Source organism: Phalaenopsis equestris, unplaced genomic scaffold (genome assembly GCF_001263595.1).
Source record: "Phalaenopsis equestris unplaced genomic scaffold, ASM126359v1 Scaffold000191, whole genome shotgun sequence".
Lineage (NCBI taxonomy): Eukaryota > Viridiplantae > Streptophyta > Magnoliopsida > Asparagales > Orchidaceae > Phalaenopsis > Phalaenopsis equestris.
Window position 1 is genome coordinate 175637 of NW_018164633.1, and position 20437 is coordinate 196073.

Sequence of the window (20437 nt, forward strand, 5' to 3'; positions counted from 1 at the left end):
AACCGATCAAATATAACGTTATATATTAGGGGTTAATCCACAACGAGGAAATCTTCTGTGAGCATAAATTGTTTCTCATTTTCTCCCCAACTTTCTGGGAGCCCGATCACTCCCAGCGATTCCTTTCTTTCGCCTGAGAATCCATATAGTAGATCGGCCGGTGCAGTCATCCGATTAACAATAAGGCTCAGTTTGTTGAATACCTGCTTGAACAGTACATTCAAACAACTCCCTGTATCAATTAGATCATTTCCTACTTGGTAATTGTTGATTATTGCCATTATTGCAATGACGTCGTTACATAAATTTCTCTTTAGGGGAAGATCCTCACCAGTGAAATAAATAGACAGATGGTCATCGAGTTTCGAGGCAAAGGTTGCGGCGCAGAGTTCCTCCATTTGTTGTCTCTTTCGGCCTGCCTTCCTGGGTGGTTCGCTTCTTCAAAAAACTACAGGCACATACTCAGGACTGTGAATGACATTGGTGTGGATGGGCCCGTGGATCGTTCCTCCCATGGGAGCTTTGCTCAGCCTTTGGGTCGCGGCTCCAGGGGAGACAAATTCTTTCAACTTCACATCCTGTATCAGCTCCTCAATCAAGCTTCGCAGGTGTTTGCATTTTTCTGTATCGTGTCCATGATCTCTGTGGTACTCACAATATTTTCTATTATCCCAAAGAAAAGCTTCGGCCCTCATCAACGTTGCTTTCTTAAAGAACTCATTATCCTGGATATCATCCACTATTTTTTTCATGGACACCCTGAGTGAGGTTTTGCAAGGGACCCCAGAATTATACCAGGGGTGTTCACGATGGTGTGACGATTAGTGATTTGGGCCTTAGTTTGTCACTTATAATCCTTATGACGCTGGGTGGAGTGATTGTCACAATAACCCTTGTAGAGAGGGCGATTTGATAGTCGCGTGCTTTGTCTGGGTTGTCCTTTCTTGTATTGTGGCGGTCTCTTCTGGTGTCTTTGTTTGGCGGCTCAGGGGCGTTCTCACAGGCAACAATATATTTAGTGGTCATTTCCAACAACTCAACGAGTTTGAGGTCGAAACGAAACATCTCCTATCTCACTCTTTATGTTAATGTGGAGTAAGTGATAGTGTTTTTAAATTTGGAATCACAACTCTATGCATCAAAATGTGTATTTAACTCTTTTAGAGTAGGTGATAGTGTTTTATTTGATGTGATATTAAATGCTTGAGTGCTATGCATGATAATATTAACATTTGCGTGCTAGAATATGTGACTACATAAGTAATGTGTGGTATGTATGTAAATTCCCCTTTAAGAAACAAGGACAAGTCTTCAACATAAAGCAAATTATAGGAATACTTCAACTTAAACCTGAAAAAAAGAGTTATTACAGACTCGTGAAAGCAAATTAAAAAAGAAAAAAAAAAAACCCTGCCCACCTGCCCAATTCTTCTACCATAAAAACAAGCAAAAACCTCAGAATTACAAACTAACCTATCACTATTACCAATCAAACCCCACCCCTCAAACCAAACAAATCAATCATACATACAGAGTTTACAGAATTCAGGCTTACTTGCAACTCAAAATTAGTCTTACAACTTCACTCACGCTGCAGCAGAAGACCTGTCATTTGGTCCAGCCAGCACTATCTGGACAAAAGATTCACAGGTGTATTAAGAATTCAGACAATTTTTCTGGAAAGATATGTGTAATTAATGAAAAAGTTGTCTAAAGATATTAAAAGCAATGGAAGGAATAGCTTACAGCTAAGAAATATTGCTCTTAGTGCAACCAGAACTTAGGTATGCATGCCATTTTAAGCATGTGGTTAAGACTTAAGAGCTCAGGCTTTCAAACTAAAAATCTTAAGTTTATGGTTTTGCACATGCCGTGCGTGTGTGCCTGCAATTATGGATTACTAGGGGTGTAAAAGAGAATAGTTTGAGCGAGCTTAAATGTTGTTCGGTGTGGCGAGTTAGGCAAATGAGTCAAGATTTGCTATTTGTACGCGTATCGTTTACTTGTGGAGCTAAGCTCGAGCTGTTCATGAACAAAAAGGCTATTTGACATTTCAACATTATACACATAGCACCCAAAAATTTTGTATTTTTCAAGCTAGCACCGATATCATTTTTTTGAATTATCAAACCGATGTATCTATGTGGTCCATGATTAAAGTATTGGGAATTTGATAAAAACAAAAAAATAGCCGTTGGGATTTTATTGTCAACTTTGATATTTGGGTTAGAATCTGAAAAATGAATGCAAGATGGTGCTTGTTTTGCAAACGACAATGTTTCGAGTGCTATTTATGTACTTGATCATAATAAATAAATATGCATGTATGTATGTATGTATGTATGAATGTATGCATATATGTAAATAACAAAAAAAAAATCGAGCTACTATCAAGACAAACAAGATCAAACATACAATGTCATGTTTGACTCGACAAAAAAACAATAACTCGTACATTTAGCCAATCGAGCTAATTATCAAGCCAAACATGCCACAAGTACAATATTACAATCTAGAATACATACTTTGAAAAATGATGAGTTTATTAGATTTCATTAATTGGTTTAATAAGATTTAAAATCAATATGGATTATGAACTTTAGATAAAACCTTCAAAATCCCCCAAATAAAGAAGATTTATTAAATGGGTGAAAATAAAATCATCACTAGCTAATAATCTAATAAGCCGTTTAGTACAAAGAACTTACATTACAGTCAAAAGCATATCTTCTTGCAAGCATTATTGCTGCGTTCCTTTCTCTTGAGGATTCAAAAGCTATACTGAAGGAGAGGCCATTTTTTGGTTGCCAGAAGAGTGACTGAGCTGCAGTACTGCCACCCCCTCTAACACCACAAAGCTGAAAATTGACGATAGAGGAGGGAATTTCTTAAATTTCTCAGTTCCAAAAGGTAAAATGACTCATAATTTCTGTTTTTATACGGTGTTAATGAAAAGAATGGAATGAGAATAAGATATTAAAATTTTCATTGTAACATAGAATATTTCTTTCTCGGAAAAGATGTAAATTATGTCCCAAATCACATTTTTATGCATTTAGTGGCGGTTTGGGATCCTTTTTGTTGTTTAGATGCCTGCAAACCACTCAATAGTCAATTATTATGTACTTACATATCTAACACCTAAACTTCAATTTTTACATGTATGCCACCTTACCTATTTATGAAAAGATGTATTTTACTTTTTAAAAGCTAAAATAGCAGTAGTTTTTATTTGGGTGGTATGTAAAACTTATAAGTTTAGGTGTTAAATATCTAAATACATAAGAATTGGGTGGTGTGTATGTAAATGCCCCTTTTTATTTCCTATGCTGTGTTTTTGTTTCATTTTTTTTATCCTTTGATTTGAAATAAAACATGTTTGTATCCATTTATCTTTAAAAAAAATCAAAACAATTTGAGTGTTTTTAAAAAAATTGATTTATTATTTAAAACAAAAAATAAGAACACCTAAAAAATATTTAAAAATAAATAAATAAATATAAATATATTAAAATTGATTCCAAACAGACCGTTAGTTACTTAAAAAACTAATGAAAACATGAACTAGCATCAAATTAGTGGTTAGTTAAGTTTGCTAGCAGCACATTCACAATAAATAGTGGCCAAAACAAACAGGAGGGGCTAACATAGTCTCTATAATCGGTCACTCAGCTAATTTTATTCATTCCTAATAATTGTAAACAGTGGTTAAGTAAAAAAAATAGTACTAATTAAGAGTATTAAGCAGCTAGCCAATAATAACTAGAAATATTGATCATTAATAAATTTAATTAAGTAGAACATTTTTGGTTTATAAATGTACATGTAATCAGTCAAAAACTAACAACATTAAGCCTCAAAACAGCTTTTATATGTCACCTACATGATCTAGCCCAAAACTTTAATAGCTTGACTCTTTGAAATCCATATTACACTGATTAAATTCAAAAAATAATTAAAATATCCATTATAGAAGTAGAACCTTATTTATTTCAAACTCCTAGTGGTTTAACTTCTAATAAAAACTTGAGGAGAAACATTTTGGATGATTAATTTAACCATTGTTAACTCACTTGCCACCTCTTTTATTTAAAACATTACTTTTTGAATATAGACAATGGCTCAAGTTCATTAAATCTTTTAGGATTACTAAAAGAAATAAAATGAAAATTAATCTTTCAACAGAGGCCCTCAAAACTTTCTCAACATATTTTTTATAATCAGAGACAAGTCCCAAAATTACTTTAATTAGACTTTTAAAACAAAGAAAACACTGATGTGGCTAACTTAATAGTTTTATGACTGCCTTTGTAACAGGAAAAACAGTAAAAAAAAAAGTTCACTTGAATTATTGTTTTATCGCACATTTCTTTATATTATTTTCAAAATTTTTTTGGTAAAATATATTTAGAACTGTGATTACGAAATAAGCTTTTAAAAGCTAAAGCAAGCTAAAGTTATCCAAAATGAAGTTAACTGAATCAGGTCAAAAGGTATGCATAAGTTTTATACGCTAATTCATAAATCGCCCATTTAAAAAGTCTCTAGAACTATTCTTGTCTATCGCAAACTCTATAGTATAGCATATACTTTTGTCGTACTTTTTCTAATTCGTATTGCCAGTTCATATTACTTTGAGTTATACAGCAAAATTCTTCACCGCTTTTTCAAAAAATATCTAACTTCTATCCAATTGCCAGTATTACCTGCCAGCTGAGTGGGTTAACTTTTAGACAGCATAAACTTTTGAAATTAACATGTTCAAACGTTAAATTTCAATTCCTTAGCTTGCAATAATTTGAAGATTGCAGAGCTCTTTAATCGTTATGTTTGTGTGTAAAATATTTGATTTGAGTTTCATTTATAGAACGAGAAAATGAAATATGGGTCATCAATGCAAAAAATGCCTTTAAATATCTTCTAACGGTCAATAAATGACTAAATAAAAAAACTTCAACAAGGTAAAACTTAGTCTCACAAAGGAAAGGCAGGAGAAGACATGGTGGCAATAAAAAAGTATTTTATTTGATTGTTGTATCTAAAAGAGAGGGAGGGCAAAAAATATGGAGAAATAAAATTTATCAATAAAATAAAAAAACCACAATTTCATAAATGGAACTATGTGGGTAGCAAATGTTTCATGAACTCATTACCTGCATTGAAGAGGAATAGAACTCCTTAGCCTTTGCTGTCCTTCCCTTTGCAAGTTTTAGCCTTAGCTTACCCACATGGAAAACATAGAGAGAGTTAGAGGGATGATCACTCCCATTAATTTGGAGAATTACAACCTGAAAAAAACAGAAATTGGACGTAGTGTCAGATCCTGCATAACAGCATGTACACTCACCATCTCCCACAAATAAATAGTAGAAAATAAGCAAACAGACCAATTAGATGAGACAAACCAACAAAGTTCAAATAGCCAAGAAAGCTTAGGTAAAGCACAGTCCATTTCAATAAGCATATAGCCCCGGTAAGATCTGGTTCAATATAGATCAATCTAATAGATCCCTAGTCACTTTACTGCACATGCCTGGTACAAATTTCCAGGAAGTCATTTTTTGTTTTTTTTCAGAATAAATGTTGCCAAAAAAGGATGCAATGTTCGATCATTGTATAATCTAAAATCTTTATCCAGGAGGTCATTAGGTTAAATTGCACTCTTAACAAAGCTTCTCTGAAGTAATAATATGGTTCTGAGTTTTCTGATTAGATCGACAAAGGGGGTTCATTAGAAATATTGAAGTGAAAAACATTTTTGTATTACTAACACTGCTTTGAACATTATTTCATTTACAATCACCTGAGATCGGAAATATTTATTTATTCTAAACAGAAATGGAAGAAATTTAAATCACAACAATAGTTTCCTTGCAGAAATTAAAGGTGTTGTAGAGAAAGAAAAACACGTCGATGCTTGGTTTCAGCATAGTATTGCTTGACTCAAGGAGAAAAAGGCAGACGTCAATGCTAACGGAGAAGACTGTGAAGGGAAAGAAGTCGAATAAAAGTAGCAAGAGAAAGAGGAGAAGGCAATAGATGTTTGGCTTGAAACTTGTACCATAACAGAGAGAAGCCGAAATTAGGAAGAACTGCGAAAATTTAAGGGCCTGTTTTGGATCAGTTTTGTTTCCTGATTTTGTTTATTATTTTTATTTTATTTTTTGTTTTTCAAAATATGTTTGATTGATACAATCTTTATATGTTTTTATATTTTGTTTTTAAAAACAAATCAACCTAGAAAATAAAAGACGCATTTCATGTAAATAAATTAGCATAAATCAGCCATCCTAACCAGATTGGACTGATGGATAGGGGAAAAAAAGAAAGAAATTTGACCTGGTACTGAGTGCAAATTTCAAGGTTAAACAAAAAAGAATACTAAAGCCAATGGAATAGAACGAAGCCGTACATTGAACTCAGTTTCAGGCTTTCGCACGAGAGCCTCCACATAGCTCCCTAGACCAGCAGCTGTTCAGCAAACAGAAGATATTGACAAACTTTTTCAGCAAAAGTTATCAATGCTACTGAGTAGAAAAATAATAAAAATACCAGAAATCAACTAAAACAGATAATCCCATATTCTTCAATTAATTAACAAAATAACTTATTTGAGTAGAAATTAATTAAGTTGATCCAGAATTTGCCAAAAAACACCATTATCATAGATGGAGTAATGGCGACAGGATCAAAACCCTTGTACAAAAACTAGAAGTTATAGGAATTTTTTACACAAAGTGACCCAAACTTTATCAAAGTATTTCAAAATGAAAAGTTAATTTTATCATTAAATGAAAGGGACCTTTACATACATACCACACAATTCTTATGTATTTATATATCTAACACCTAAACCTTTATATTTACAACATAACACTCTAATATCACATCAAAACTACCACTACTACTAACCTTCTAAAAGTGAAGAACACATTTTCATGCATAGTTTCATAAGCCCAAAGTGTTATAAATGGAAATATCAAACTTAAGATGTTAGATATGTAAATGCAAAGGAATTGTGTTGTATGTGCGTAAATTTCCATAAATGATAAAGAAAACAAACCAGGATCTATAGGGCTTGTAGTTCTTAACACTACTTTTCCACCGATTGAGGCTATCTCAGCTTGCAAGAAACGCCCAACATCAAATGGTTCTGGAGCATACATAGATTTTGTTGCACCTGTTAATGATAAATTGTTTTGGCAACAAACAGTTCAGAATAATAGAAAATGTTGAAGAAGGAAAATATAACTTCTAGGGTAGATTAGACAAGAACAGATACGAGTTTAATGAAGTTAACTTTTGGGGAGATTTACTTGCATACCACTCAAATCCTATATATTTACATATCTAACACCTAAATTTCAATTTTTACAAATATGCCGTCTTACATATGCATATGCATGAAAAGGTGTATATCACTTTTTATAAGCTAAAATGGTGGAATTTTTTATGTAATATGAAAGATTTGGGTGTATAAACATTTAAATCGCCGTTATAAATTGAACCTACCCAGATGTCCAGATTTCAATGAAAAAATCCAAGCGTCTGAATAAAATTATGAGGGATACTTAAAGCAAAAGAAGCAAATACCAGATAGAAGTACCTGAAATCAACTGTTTCTTTCCATCTTCAGGCTGTATACGATACCATTGAATGGAACAATTTGAGATCTCGACATTATTTTCCTTTGGAGAAATGATTCTCAAAGAGGATCCCAAACTTTCAAGACCCTCCAACTCGTATAAATTAGTTTTACTTCGCTCAATTTTTTTGGTGATTTCCAACTGGAGAACCAAAGAAGCAAAAAAAGGGAAATCAGTCATAATATTAACACCTAACGTTGCTATATGTAGATAAATGCAAGATACAACTAAATAAATATAGATGAATTTCCATTAGCCGATGTCTGTAATTATTATTTTCTATAGTGGTTGTGAAGAACCAATCATTCTGAAAATGTCCACAAAAGAAGTATACAACAATAATGCAGTTTATCTAAATATGTACTACTACAAATTTTATATCAATTATTAGGCAATTTACTCTATAAAAATTATTGGCGCACCATATTACTATAACAAGGCAAACATTCAAATTGGTTTATCACAATATTTGTGGCACAACAGTTCATAATATTAGATGTGAACAATGAAATATTAGATTGTAACAACCCGAACTCCCACTCAGAGATATTTTCCACTTTGGCTTGATAGTATCACAGTTTTGTCCCGTTGATGTAACTTCCCAGGAGGTCGCCAATTCCAAGGGTGCCCCTGCACGAAAATGCTTAACTTTGAAATTTCTCATTTAAAAAAAAAACTTTTTACACCAGAAGGCGTCTCGATATTTAAGATTTTAGCTTCATTCTAGTTAAGGGGATTCAAAGTGGCCCCCACTTAAAAAAGTGGCATCTTCTTCAGTGCTCTTGACCCAAAATCATTCACCAAACAAATAATATTCTAGAGGTGATCCATACACTGTCCCGTCTAGGGTTCAAATTATGCCTCCAATGGTATAACACTTCATTGCGTATGACACTAAGTTCTCATCTTCAGGCTAGTGTAGTGCTCTGATACTATTTGTAATAGCTCGAGAACTCGCCCATCAAGATATTGTCAGCTTTAGCCTATGGCCTCACAATTTTATCTCATTGATGCAACTTCCCAGGAGGTCACATATCACAAGAGTGTTTTGCACTAGCATACTTAACTTTAGAGTTTTTGAAGAAATTCCAATCGTTACATCGAACGACGCCTTAATTTTTAAGATTTCAGCTTCATTCTACCTAAGAGAATTCACAAAGATACGCCACATAGAATTAAGATGAAACTCCCATCAATAACATTAAGCCAAAAGAACTAAAATCATCGTAAAAAAACTAGAACTAGGGAAAAAAACATAGTGAAGACCTATCGACCTACCATATCACCAACAAACAATATTAACAGAAAAGCCAAATGGAGCCGAGTAAAATCTAAGTTTAGAGGGAAAAAAACCTCTTTATGAAGTTGAATAGCATAAACTGACTTCTCTGCCAGCTGAACACGCAATGCTTGAAGTTCATGCTCCATATCCATTACCTATAAAACGTTTTTCAGAATCTATTCCAAGAAAATGGATACCTACAGAAGGAAAGCATATGAAAAAACAAAAGAACTACAAATGGCAAAAAACCTGAAGGATTTTTCAAATGCATAAAATGCAAAGAGTGGTTTTCAATTATCACATGAGGCTGTATGAAAATATGTACTATGGAGAAGTACCCTGCTAGGTTGGTGAAGCATTTTGATACGTCGAGCCTCTTGAACTTCTTTCCTAAGCTCTTCCAAATCCTTTAATTTTAAAATTAAAGAACAAAATGCAAGAAGACATTTAGAAAGTAGAAATTAGCTCAATAGAAAAGTACAAAGCTAATATATGATATAAAAAAAATATTGCAATACATAAGAAACGAATATTTTTTTGCCTAGAACTGGAAAGATATAAATCATTAATATCCTCAACCTTGTCACAACAATTGCAGGTTGGTTTTGTTCTTAAGAGAAAAATTTAAAATGGTCCTTGGATAATATACAAAGGGCTTTTTAGCCTGAACCATCTAATGTGCACAACTCAATCTCTCTACTCCTCAAATATGTTCCAAACTAGCCCCTTGATCCCTCAAAAATGATTAAAAAATAATCCAATAAAGAGACTTTTGAATCCTATTTGAGAAGTGAAGGAATTCAAGTAAATATGTTGAAAGTTTGGGACAATAATGACCTTATACAAGTAGTTTAAGAAGCATCGTCTTTTCTCTCCAATTCTTAATCAACATTCACTCTTTTTAACTACTACATCTAGGGTTTGTTCAAGTTTAACTAAGAAAATATTATTCAACAAAGTCTAATATTTCTGCACTGACATTTTATTTTCTTTCTGATAGTGGCGGAAGAGGGAAAAAAAATTAATCACTCAGCTGTCTTCCTCTTGAAACCGAAAACTGCCACGGTTGGCAGAAGGAATCGGTTAAGGACAGCAGCTAAAAGGCCCCACGAACACCCACATGGAGGGCCGAACCCTGATTAACAACCAAACAACAGGTTTTCGAAGGAACGCCTACTCTCGTCACAAAGGAAGAGATAAAATGAAAAACCAAAAGTCGAATTTACATTAAAGAAACATGCCTTATATAGGAGACAGGTAGGAAATACACTTAGATAGTCCTAAAAGACCACTATAGTGCTAAACCAAAGTGGTTAATTAAAAGTGTTTATAGTGTTTTCCAAGGTGAACTTGAGAAGTGGACACCGCCAAATAAGACTGCGGCCCAAAGAAGAATGGAAAACAACGTCTAAGATGCGTGATGGGTTGTCCGGTTGTTGTCTTTTTCTCCCTGAATTTCCTCCAATTCTGAATTATTTTCTTCTAACAATGACAAAACCTGGCAGTTAGGACAATTGGATGCTATATGTCTAAAACCACGACACTTAAAACAACCTCCTTGAAGATGGGTATTTCAGCTGTTCTCTATGGCTAAGAAGGACCAACAATTCCCCTTCATCAACACTTGGTCTCCCGTACAGCTGTTGTCCTCTTCTCTCTGAATTTCCTCCTCTCCTAAATTGCTTTCTTCTACCAATGACATGACCTAGCAGTTAGGACAACTGGATGTTATATGTCCAAACCCATGAAACTTAAAACACCTCCTTGAAGATGAGTTTGTACCCATTTCAGTTGTTCCCTGAGGCTGGAAGACGACTTTACTGCGGGATTCATCCTTCTTTCCGCTTGGTTGGACCAGATTCTCTTCAGTTTTGGACTGAATTGATTTCTCCCCCAACGGGTGGTGTAAGGTTGCAGCTTTACTTCATTTCTATTGTCATTCAACCTTGAAAACAAGGTTGATGACATTTTAGAGGATCCCAAAAAATTGTAGTTGTACCAACTGGCCTATGGTTGGCCTTAGCCCACCCAAAAATCAAGCAATGGAATGCTTTTCTGGTTCAGTTAGGTTGCAATTCAGCCCAAGGCATTCGAATTTTGCCGCATATCCCTCCATTATCAAGTTGAGTAGAACTAATTGCTACATATTCTTCTGGTTCAGTTAGGAGGATGTACCTTGGTGTATGATTTTTGTTGATGATATCCTTCTCATGGATAAGACGAGAGAAAAAGCCCATGAAAAACTTAAATTATGTGTTATGATATATATCAGTTGTTGTGGTATATATAAAATAGAAGAAAGATCTTTGACGAAAGTGAAAAATATAACGAGAAAATTCACACCAGAAAACAGTAACACAGCGAAACACACACATTTACGTGATTCGGCAAATTGCCTACGTCCACGGAGTTGCAGAGGATTTTACTACTTGAGGAATTTACACCAGTAGATTGCCTTGACTTACAAGAGGAATCTCTCACTTTGTTGCTCTCTTCTTTTCTCTCTGTTCTTCTCTCTCTACACCGAGATACACCGAAGAAGCTCTACACCGAGATACACCGAAAAAGATAAACTTACAAGAGAAATAAACTTAATTTCTCTTCTGTCACATGTCACCAAGAAGAAGTCAATGGAGAACAATCTTCTTTTTCTTTCTTCTTCCTTCACCGCAAGGAACTACTACTTGTACTTATCTTCCTATGTCCCGAGGAAGTTTGAAGAAGAACACAAAATCGTAACTTAGAACTTGAAAGGAGAGCCGGGCGTGGATGCCTTTTATCGCGAACAGGAAGCGGGAACGAGCGTAAGCGGGAAAAGTTTTGCGACAGCAAGGAGACGGTTCGCGACATGGCAGAAGATCGCGATGTTCGCGATTGGGAGGCGGGAGCGGGAAATTAGATCGGGCTCCACACTAACATTATGGAGGTCTATATTGGAGTCTAAAGGCCTTCATTTGAGTAGAGCTAAAAATGAATACATTGAATGTAATTTTAGTAGTAGTAGCTCTAATGATAGAAGTGTAACTTTGGGTGATCAAATTATTAAAATGTGCGAACGATTTAGATATCTCGTGTTTGTTGTTCAAAGCGATGGTGATATAGATCGCAGTCTGTGGCTTTTTCGTCCGCTTTTGAGATTTATGTTCCCTGTTTCTGTTCTTCGTTGCTTCAGCTCCAGTGTTGGCGCATGGAGCTTTTGCATTTGAGTTTACTTTTGTTCCGGTTTGGGGGAATGGCCTCGAGTTATGCGGCGGCTGTCTCTGGGGGTTCTACTCCTGGAGCAAGCGGTCGTTCCTGTTTCTTCCCTCAAGAATTTCATGATGCACATGAATCTGGAGGTGGTTATACCTTTATTAAAATACTGGGAAGAAATAATGACAAACCTGCTTTGTTTCTCAATGATGAAGAAACAAATATATTGGCTTCAACATGTAGATATACTCTTGTTAGGAAATTTCCGTATGAAAATCCCAAACTTGAGATTATTAAAAAGCATTTTGATTCTCTTAAGCTCACAGGGAGTTGGAAAATTGGTTCGCTAGATGGTCGTCACGTTTTCATTCAACTCTCAAATGACGCAGATTATACTCAACTTTATAAAAGTTTTCACTGTGGAATGAACAGTTTTAGTAGTAGTAGCTTGTTGATAATCGCTTTATGAAAATTCTGAAATGAACAGTTGATTTTGATCCTAAATTAGAATCTCCTATTATCCCGGTTTGGGTTGTTTGGGTTAAATTTTCCAGGGCTCAAGGTGCATCTCTTCAATTATGAAACTTTTTATACATTGGCAACTGCTTTTGGGAAACCGCTGAAGGTCGATACTCCCACGCTTGTTACAACCAGGCAATCTGAAGCTTGTGTGCTTGTAGAGCGCGACATCACTCAACCATTTCCAAGGGAGATTTGGATTGGCTCCCCTCATCATCAGGGTTATTGACAGAAGATTGTGATGGGACCTCATCCCCAATACTGCTCTCACTGTGGAATGTTTGGTCATAGCTCTTCATCCTATTATTCCATCATGTTATCGGTTGTATCCCCATCTTCGGTCGGTTGTAGCCCCACCTCCTGTTTCTCAGCACATTCCTGCAGAGGTTATACCCTCTTACTCATTGCCTGTGATACCTACTGCTATGCCCAAGGCGAATACGGTGCAAAATGGTTTCTCTACTGATATAATTTCGAAAAATATTGATAAGAGTCGTTTGTTGGAGGAGAATCAGGAGGTTGCCCCTAGAAGGCAGGATGCAGTCACTGCCCCTTCTTCTACTGGAGTGGACATACTACCCTATCAGGCTCTACCTACCGTGGAGGGTGCTCAAGCTCCCCTCTATGAGGTGATTGAAGATAGGGATGAAGCGAACATTCACATTCAGATGACGGAAAAGGTGTCTACTAATACTAATGAAGAAGATTTAGAGTCAAACACAAACCATCTTACTATTATTAAACAGTTGGTAGAACTACCTGTTGCAATGACATGTGTTTCCCAAATTTTGGAAGACTGTCCTGCACAAACTCAGGAACTCATCGTTGCAACTGTCTTTCCTTCTACGGATCAGACTAAACAGTCTTCAGAAGAAGAATGACAAGTTTACGCTTCTCGACGGAGGAAGAAGGCTGGGGACACTATTCAGCTTGGAAACTTAATGGATGATACCTTGGTCACTCCTGGCAATGCAACAACACTTCAGAATTTGCTATCTGGATCCGCTCCAAGAACTAGAGGAAGAGGCAGGTCTAAATTGCCTCGTCCATAGACACTTGTTTTGCATGTTTTTTTTTTGAGTATTTTGTATCTTTTTGTGGGGATATCTCTTTGTACCATGTATCGTATGAGTAGAGCATCATCTATTGGGCCCTTTCATACAACCTTTTTTGTAATATATATTGATGAATAGTATTTTTTTAAATTTTAATTGACTACAAGATTACAAAGATTTATAATCAACTAAAAGTATTAATTAAGAAAATAAAATTAAAATTATTAAATTAGAGTCAAATGATGTTTTAATATAAATAATGACTTTTAAATCTTGTCCTAACCCTTAACATCTTATGGTTACGTGATTAGGGTTGTCAAAACGACTCTTTGTTTGTGAACAACTCGTGTTCGACTCGCTAATAAAAGGAGCCGAACATGAGCGAGTCTTTTTGAGCTCGAAATATAAACGAGCCGAACACCAGCTGGGGCCGGGCTCGCTCGGGGTCGGCTCGTTTACACCCCTATCTATGGATGAAACTGAGAAGAAATCAATAGCTAGACAACAGAGAAATTAGCAATATAATTTAGCCACGATAGTGCCTATCTGCTCCTGGAACTAAGGAAAGGGGGGAGGACTGCAGTGGCAACTTCTTATCATCATAAAAAAGGCCCAAGAACTCTTCCAATAACCAGTCTACGATGTTCTATGAAGAATTCCTACTCTAGCTGAACAACCCAGGAAAAAAGACTTGCTTTGATACCAAGATGATGGCAGCACAATAGGAAGCAGTTCAAACCAAAAACTGCAATAATTGGAAGCAGAAATTGGTCAGGTGGGACATCATTGTATTCAAAGATCCATTCCCCTATATGGAGTCATTCGATGAACTCGTCTGGATCGATGCAACCGTCAAATTTCGATAAATCCACATTTACTCCAAAGTCATCTTCTCTTCTCCTATACTCAAATGCAGAATCGACGATTCATTGGCTATTTGTCACTTGAAACTTTGTGGTGGAGAGGGATTTCTTCATCTCGTTCACCAGAGTGGTCTTCGTTGTTGCTGTGGGTGACTTCCCATGCTATCTTCTTTCAAAATCAACGAGTCTCCACTATAATTACAGGATTTCCTGCTGCATGTCATCTATAGTAATTTCCAGAGCAACTCGTTGAGGATATCTCTTTGGCGGCATTGTGTCTCATTCTTCCTACCAAATTATGGGTGTCTTTGTTACTAAATTTATTTTATGGTTCTTAGAATGTGTGATAGAACACAAAAAGGCGTGAAGGACGTTGTAGGATTGATACCATGAGTGGGATGACAGATGGCATCTGATAATCGGCACGAACGGAGACAAGACAGTGAATCAGGGTAGAAAAAAGGGTGTTCCTACCATAAACAGATGTTGATAGTGGCGTTGATGACTGTCCGACAGAAAACAACGGATACACGGTGAATCGGCAAGGTGCATACAACTACGGAGATCTACCGCTTGTTCCTAGGTAAGCTACATGCACATCACTTGCGAAGGAAAAATGCTAAAGCACTCCAGAGAGCAAGTATGTTAGAGAATAACTCTCAAAATATAAAAAACCGAGCTGAAAATCCAAACAATCCACTACACATATAAACGTCTCATAATAGGAAAAGGCCTGATTATAAATTAGGAAAATAGGAAAGAACTAGAAAGAAAATAAACAAAGAAGGAAGTTTGTTGAAAATAAAGGAAAGAAAATTAAAAAGAAAAAGAAAAAAACATTCAACGTAGGACTCCCAAGATCATGTGGGCAGATACCGCCGGTATTGCGGGAGACCACGTCACATGTTAGAAAATGTTATTCAACAAAATCTAACATTTTTGCACTAAAACTTTATTTTAATTATAAATCATTAAAATACATGGCAAAGAAAAAAATGTAGAAAATAACAATTAATTGCAATTATTACAACAATAGAACCAAATCATGGGTTCAATGAGAACACCACGTTGTCAAACTTGAGCTTCAATAAATAGAAAATAAGTGAAGGAAATTTATCTTAAGATGCAAATGAGGCATTCAAAACATATATCGTTTTACAAAATAAATCTAATAAACATGACAGGATAAGACAGATTAAGAAAATCATAGCAGGCAAGAGAGCTGGATAAGCAGTTTCCCACGGAGAACATCATCGGTGAAAATAATAGATTAATAATGAATTAAATATAGATTGTTGATTAACAGAAGAATTTTAGCATAAAATAGATTAAAAATTTTATGTACTATACGAACTTGTTTCTCTGCAATTTCAGATAATTTTTCTCGTTCAATAAGTGCTTGCTCAATTCTTTGCACTGCTGCTCTGGCATTGCCAATTTCTGCTTGAGCATGAGCCCTTTCTTCCTCAACCACTTTCTTGGCATCTTCAGTAGCCTGAAATGAGATTGGCCTTTACGCACATGTATCATCAAATCTCATATAAAAAATAATAATAAAATATTTACATAAATACCACTCAATGCCTATATATTTACATATCTAACACTTAAACTTCAATTTTTACACACATGCAATCTTACCTATGCATGAAAAGGTGTATTCCCTTTTTAAACTTTAAAATGGTAGTGTTTTGATGTGATATGAAAGATTTGAATGTTATAAATGTAAAAAGTAATGTTTAGCTATTAGAGATGTAAATACAAAGGAATTGAGTGGTATGCATGTAAATGCCTCAATAATAAAAGGAATATTGGATGCAAGAAAATAACATTTGAAAAAAGAAACACAACTTTGATTACTTTATTACTAGATGATTTTGCTACAAACTTGTGGAGCAGCAGAAAATAAAAGTAAATTATAGATATCCTAGAAAAAACTTTACCAGGTACTACGTTAAGTTATGTAGACAATCTCACCAAAACAGATGCCAATTCAATAAAATTCCTTCTAGATAACACAAGATTAAGTAATATGCAGCCAATGTAATATAATTCTACTTGTTATACTATGGTTGTTTTAGTAAATAAATGTTTTCAGTGCTCCTTAAATCTACATTGCATAAACTACAGATAGGATGTCACAAAATAGCAGAATATAAGGGGACAATAAAAGGCAAGCTCAATGATATTTCCTATAGTCTCCTTGATTCATTGGAGAACCTCGTTGTTGGAACCTGGAACCAGCCTCCTAAGGTACAAAGTGGAAGGAACCAGCCCCATAAGGTAGAGAGTGTAAGTTAGCAGCCGAATAAGGCGGATCTACCAGCGTTCGATGCAGGTATGGATCCAGACTACTTTCTCGATTGGCTACAATATGTCGAGCAAATCTTGGAGTATAAGGACGTGTCAGAAAATAAATGGGTAAAAATAGCAGCCATCAAGTTGAAGAAGATTGCCTCCCTTTCATGGGAAAACCTACAGAGACTGAGAAAGAGAGAGGGCGGTGACAAGATTACCAAGTGGGAGAAGACAAAGAAGGAGATAAAGAGGAAATATCTGTCACCCTACTACTGTCAGGAAATGTTTTCATGCTCCATCACCTGCAACAACGAGATCTATCGATGGAGGAGTTCACAACCCAGTTTGACCAATCGTACATCAAGTTCGAGTTGGCCGAGCCAAAGGAGCAAACGGTAACCGGTTATCTGGGATGCCTGAAGTCTGCTATCAACAACGCGGTACAACTGCAACCCTATTGGTCACTTGGAGATGTCTGGACCTTAGCGTTGAAAGTGAAAATATGGTAGAAACAAAGCAAGCAACCACCATCACTCAGGCAGTCATCCACAGTTGGAGACATCAACAGAAGTCCGTCTCAGGGAGTTGAGAAAACTGGTTCAGAGAAGGATAGAGCCACCCCAAGTGAGAAAAAGCCTGAGAAGAGTAGCACTCCTACGATAGTACCCGCCAGAAATTGTTTCAGATGGCATGGATTTGGGCACATCGCCTCCTGCTACCTGACGAGGAGAGGTATCTTTTACCGAGCAGGGCGCAGTGGAGAACGTTAGCGATGAGGCGGCAATTGAGAAACAGAGTGAGGTGTAAAATCTCCCACCAGATGAATGCGAGATGCTCGTGGTTCAAATGTTCCTGAATACAAGGGTTCCACGGTGGTTTTGCAGCAACATATTCTGCATCCATTGTATTGTGAATGGGAAGGTATGTAGTCTCATCATAGATAGAGGGAGCGGCAAAAACGTGGCATCTACACAGATGGTAGAGAAGTTGAGTCTCATGACTCAGAGCCATATTCTCTAACGTTGCTGAAGGAGTCAGGGTCCGCCCTAACCGGAGGTGCCTAGTAGAGTTTTCGATTGAGAGCCAGCTGCAAAATCGGGTATGGTGTGGTGTGGTACTCATGGATGACTGTCACATGTTGTTTGGGAGACTATGGTGGTTGATCGTAGAACTCACTACAACGAATTCTGAAACACATACTACTTCACCAAGGATCTGAAGCACATCTTCCTCCTCCCTTTGGCAGAGCCCGAGATCACTTATTCCCTTGCCAGCAGAGCAGCATTGGTGGGACCAATCTTGGTGACGACGATGGATGAAAGGACTGAGACACTGGCTCCAAACAAGGGACAGTCATGACAGAGAACATTTCAGGACATCATGGTCGATACCTTACGGCTATGGTTACCTTCATTCGGGAAGGTTCAGGTTACCCTCACTTCAGATCAGGTTGAGCTGACATTGGATTACATTAGGAGGATTCAACAGTATACATATGACACACAGACCCAACTTAGTTTAGTAGGGGGCTCCAAGAAGATTGCACAGATGTGGATGTTTGCTCGTAAGTAGATAAAGATCCTCAGGTGTCTTGGGGGGACAGTGCAGTCACCAATGGAATCCAGGTGCTTTACAGACCGCAACTGTAGAGCCTTCAGCCCCGGGAGGTTACAACAGCTCCATCACCGGCAACCAACAAATCATTTATTGGGAAGAATTGAAAAACTCAACAGGAGGGAGGAGAAAGAAATCATAGTGACTTGGTCTCGGGCATCTACCATTATACCCACAATGATTAGTCATACAATTGTTATTCATAATGGAAAGGAACATTTATCTATTTATATCGCAGATCATACGGTCAGTTAGAAATTAGGAGAATTCACACCTACTCTCACTTTTGTGAGACACGTGAAAAACGATAATAAATCTCGTCGTTAGACGAATGAGGCGAAACTCCCCCAACCTTGGGAGACTGATGCGGGGCTCCCTAGGGGTTGAGCTGGTTGAACCTCCTATAGCGGTTCACGGGAGGGGGGGGGTGCCGATCCAGTTTTATGAGCAAGGGTTGCTACCCAAGGGGAGGGGCCTCCCATTTTTGCTGTATTTTTTATCAGGACAACCATCAACGTCTATTTTTTTCTTTTGAGTTATTCCTGAAGGCGATAAGGCGCTGCAGCTATAACTCATCCTGAGGTGGTGTTTATACACCTTTTCCTCACTTCCCCAACCTTATCAGCAGCCATATCTAATGTCAACTCTGCCAGAATTATTATGCTGGCAGTTTTTGCTATTGTCCAACCACATAATCCCTTCTCTGCTTCCCGTAATTGCTTGTTGTCATCTACCATTCACCCCCTGAATGTTGTTGTTGCTCTTCCTGCTCTTCCTAACCCACTGCTCTTCCTGTTCACTTTGCCTCCGCATCCAAAAACAACGCCCTCCCCCTTATCACTTGTTGCCTCCATCCAGAACCCCTGCAACCTCTCATCCAGTCATCCAAACACAACCCACATATTTCGTCCTCACCCTAGAGTGTTGTTTGTGTTTTGTATTGTTTTATTCTTGTTTTAAAGAGTCGTCATTGTAACAATTGAATTCCAACAATAATACTTATATTTTTATTGTAGTTTAGGTTAACTCCAGTATTATGTATGGACAACTTAAGAATTGTAAACAAGTGAAAATGGTGTGTATAAAAGCCATGATGAGTTTATGAGCTTTATAGTTGAGAATCCTTTACCTCGAACCTACTTTATTATTTTTACTTATTTCATTAAAGATCTTCTGCTAAAGATTATAAATGCATTAAACTTCAATTAGGCAAAACCTTAAATGAAGATTTATCCTACCTTTGGTTGTAGAAATCTATTATAACTATTATGTTAGCACCACCACATTTGTATTTAAAATATCTATTGAAAATATTTACCTTCTCTCAAATCTATCATGCCTAGATCAGAAGAATCAAACTTTGTTGAATATGATTATATTAATAATTATGATTTATTAATTAACATTCAAAGATATTAAAACATAAGATGATTTTTAGTTACACTATCATCCAATGATATCAAACCTAAATATGCAACGACGTTAGAAATGTTTAATGACCTTCACCTATACTTAAGCAATTGCAACGCAATTGTTGCAATTTAAGTTTGAAGTTTAAGTTGAGCATTAGATAAATTCTAAAGCTGAACCTCCATTAGAAATTGAGCTGGAAATTGTAGTTGACCTTATAATCATATCTAAGCCTAAACTATAATTCAACTTAGATCTCATCTTGACTACGAAATTGAGCCTCTTTGTGAAATTGAGCCTACTCTTCAATATAAAACTTAAATTTTAATATAAACTCTTCAATATAAACTTAATATCCAAATAAAAATTGAGTCCATTCTTAACTATAAACCTGAATCACGTCTTGAAATTTGATGAACCAATCGAAGATTATGATGAATTAACTTTGATATAAGCTTTTTAGTGATATCATCTCTATAAGTCATATTGAAATTGATTTTATTTTTTCTTTTTAAAATTTTTCACATAAAACTTAATAAAGAGGCTTATGGAAAGAGT

The 20437-nt window shown here is 36.2% G+C and overlaps 1 protein-coding gene across 4 annotated transcripts in view; it reads right to left on the reverse strand.

The window, feature by feature from the left end:
• Positions 1-1388: 1388 nt before the first annotated feature.
• The window catches only part of LOC110022464 (stomatal closure-related actin-binding protein 1), a 21982-nt gene continuing 2933 nt past the window's right edge, over positions 1389-20437 (reverse strand). For 2 of the 4 annotated variants that reach the window (XM_020721415.1, XM_020721416.1), the window contains exons 5-13: positions 15912-16052; positions 9267-9335; positions 9000-9083; positions 7607-7787; positions 7064-7180; positions 6413-6471; positions 5154-5288; positions 2709-2858; positions 1390-1631 (exon numbers count right to left, since the gene is read on the reverse strand). In XM_020721415.1, coding sequence (XP_020577074.1) covers positions 1587-1631; positions 2709-2858; positions 5154-5288; positions 6413-6471; positions 7064-7180; positions 7607-7787; positions 9000-9083; positions 9267-9335; positions 15912-16052 — 981 coding nt within the window. In that variant the 3' untranslated portion in view covers positions 1390-1586. Of the gene's footprint in view, positions 1632-2708; positions 2859-5153; positions 5289-6412; positions 6472-7063; positions 7181-7606; positions 7788-8999; positions 9084-9266; positions 9336-15911; positions 16053-20437 lie in introns of all 4 variants that reach the window. The other 2 variants (XM_020721417.1, XM_020721418.1) reach the window with 2 other exon arrangements.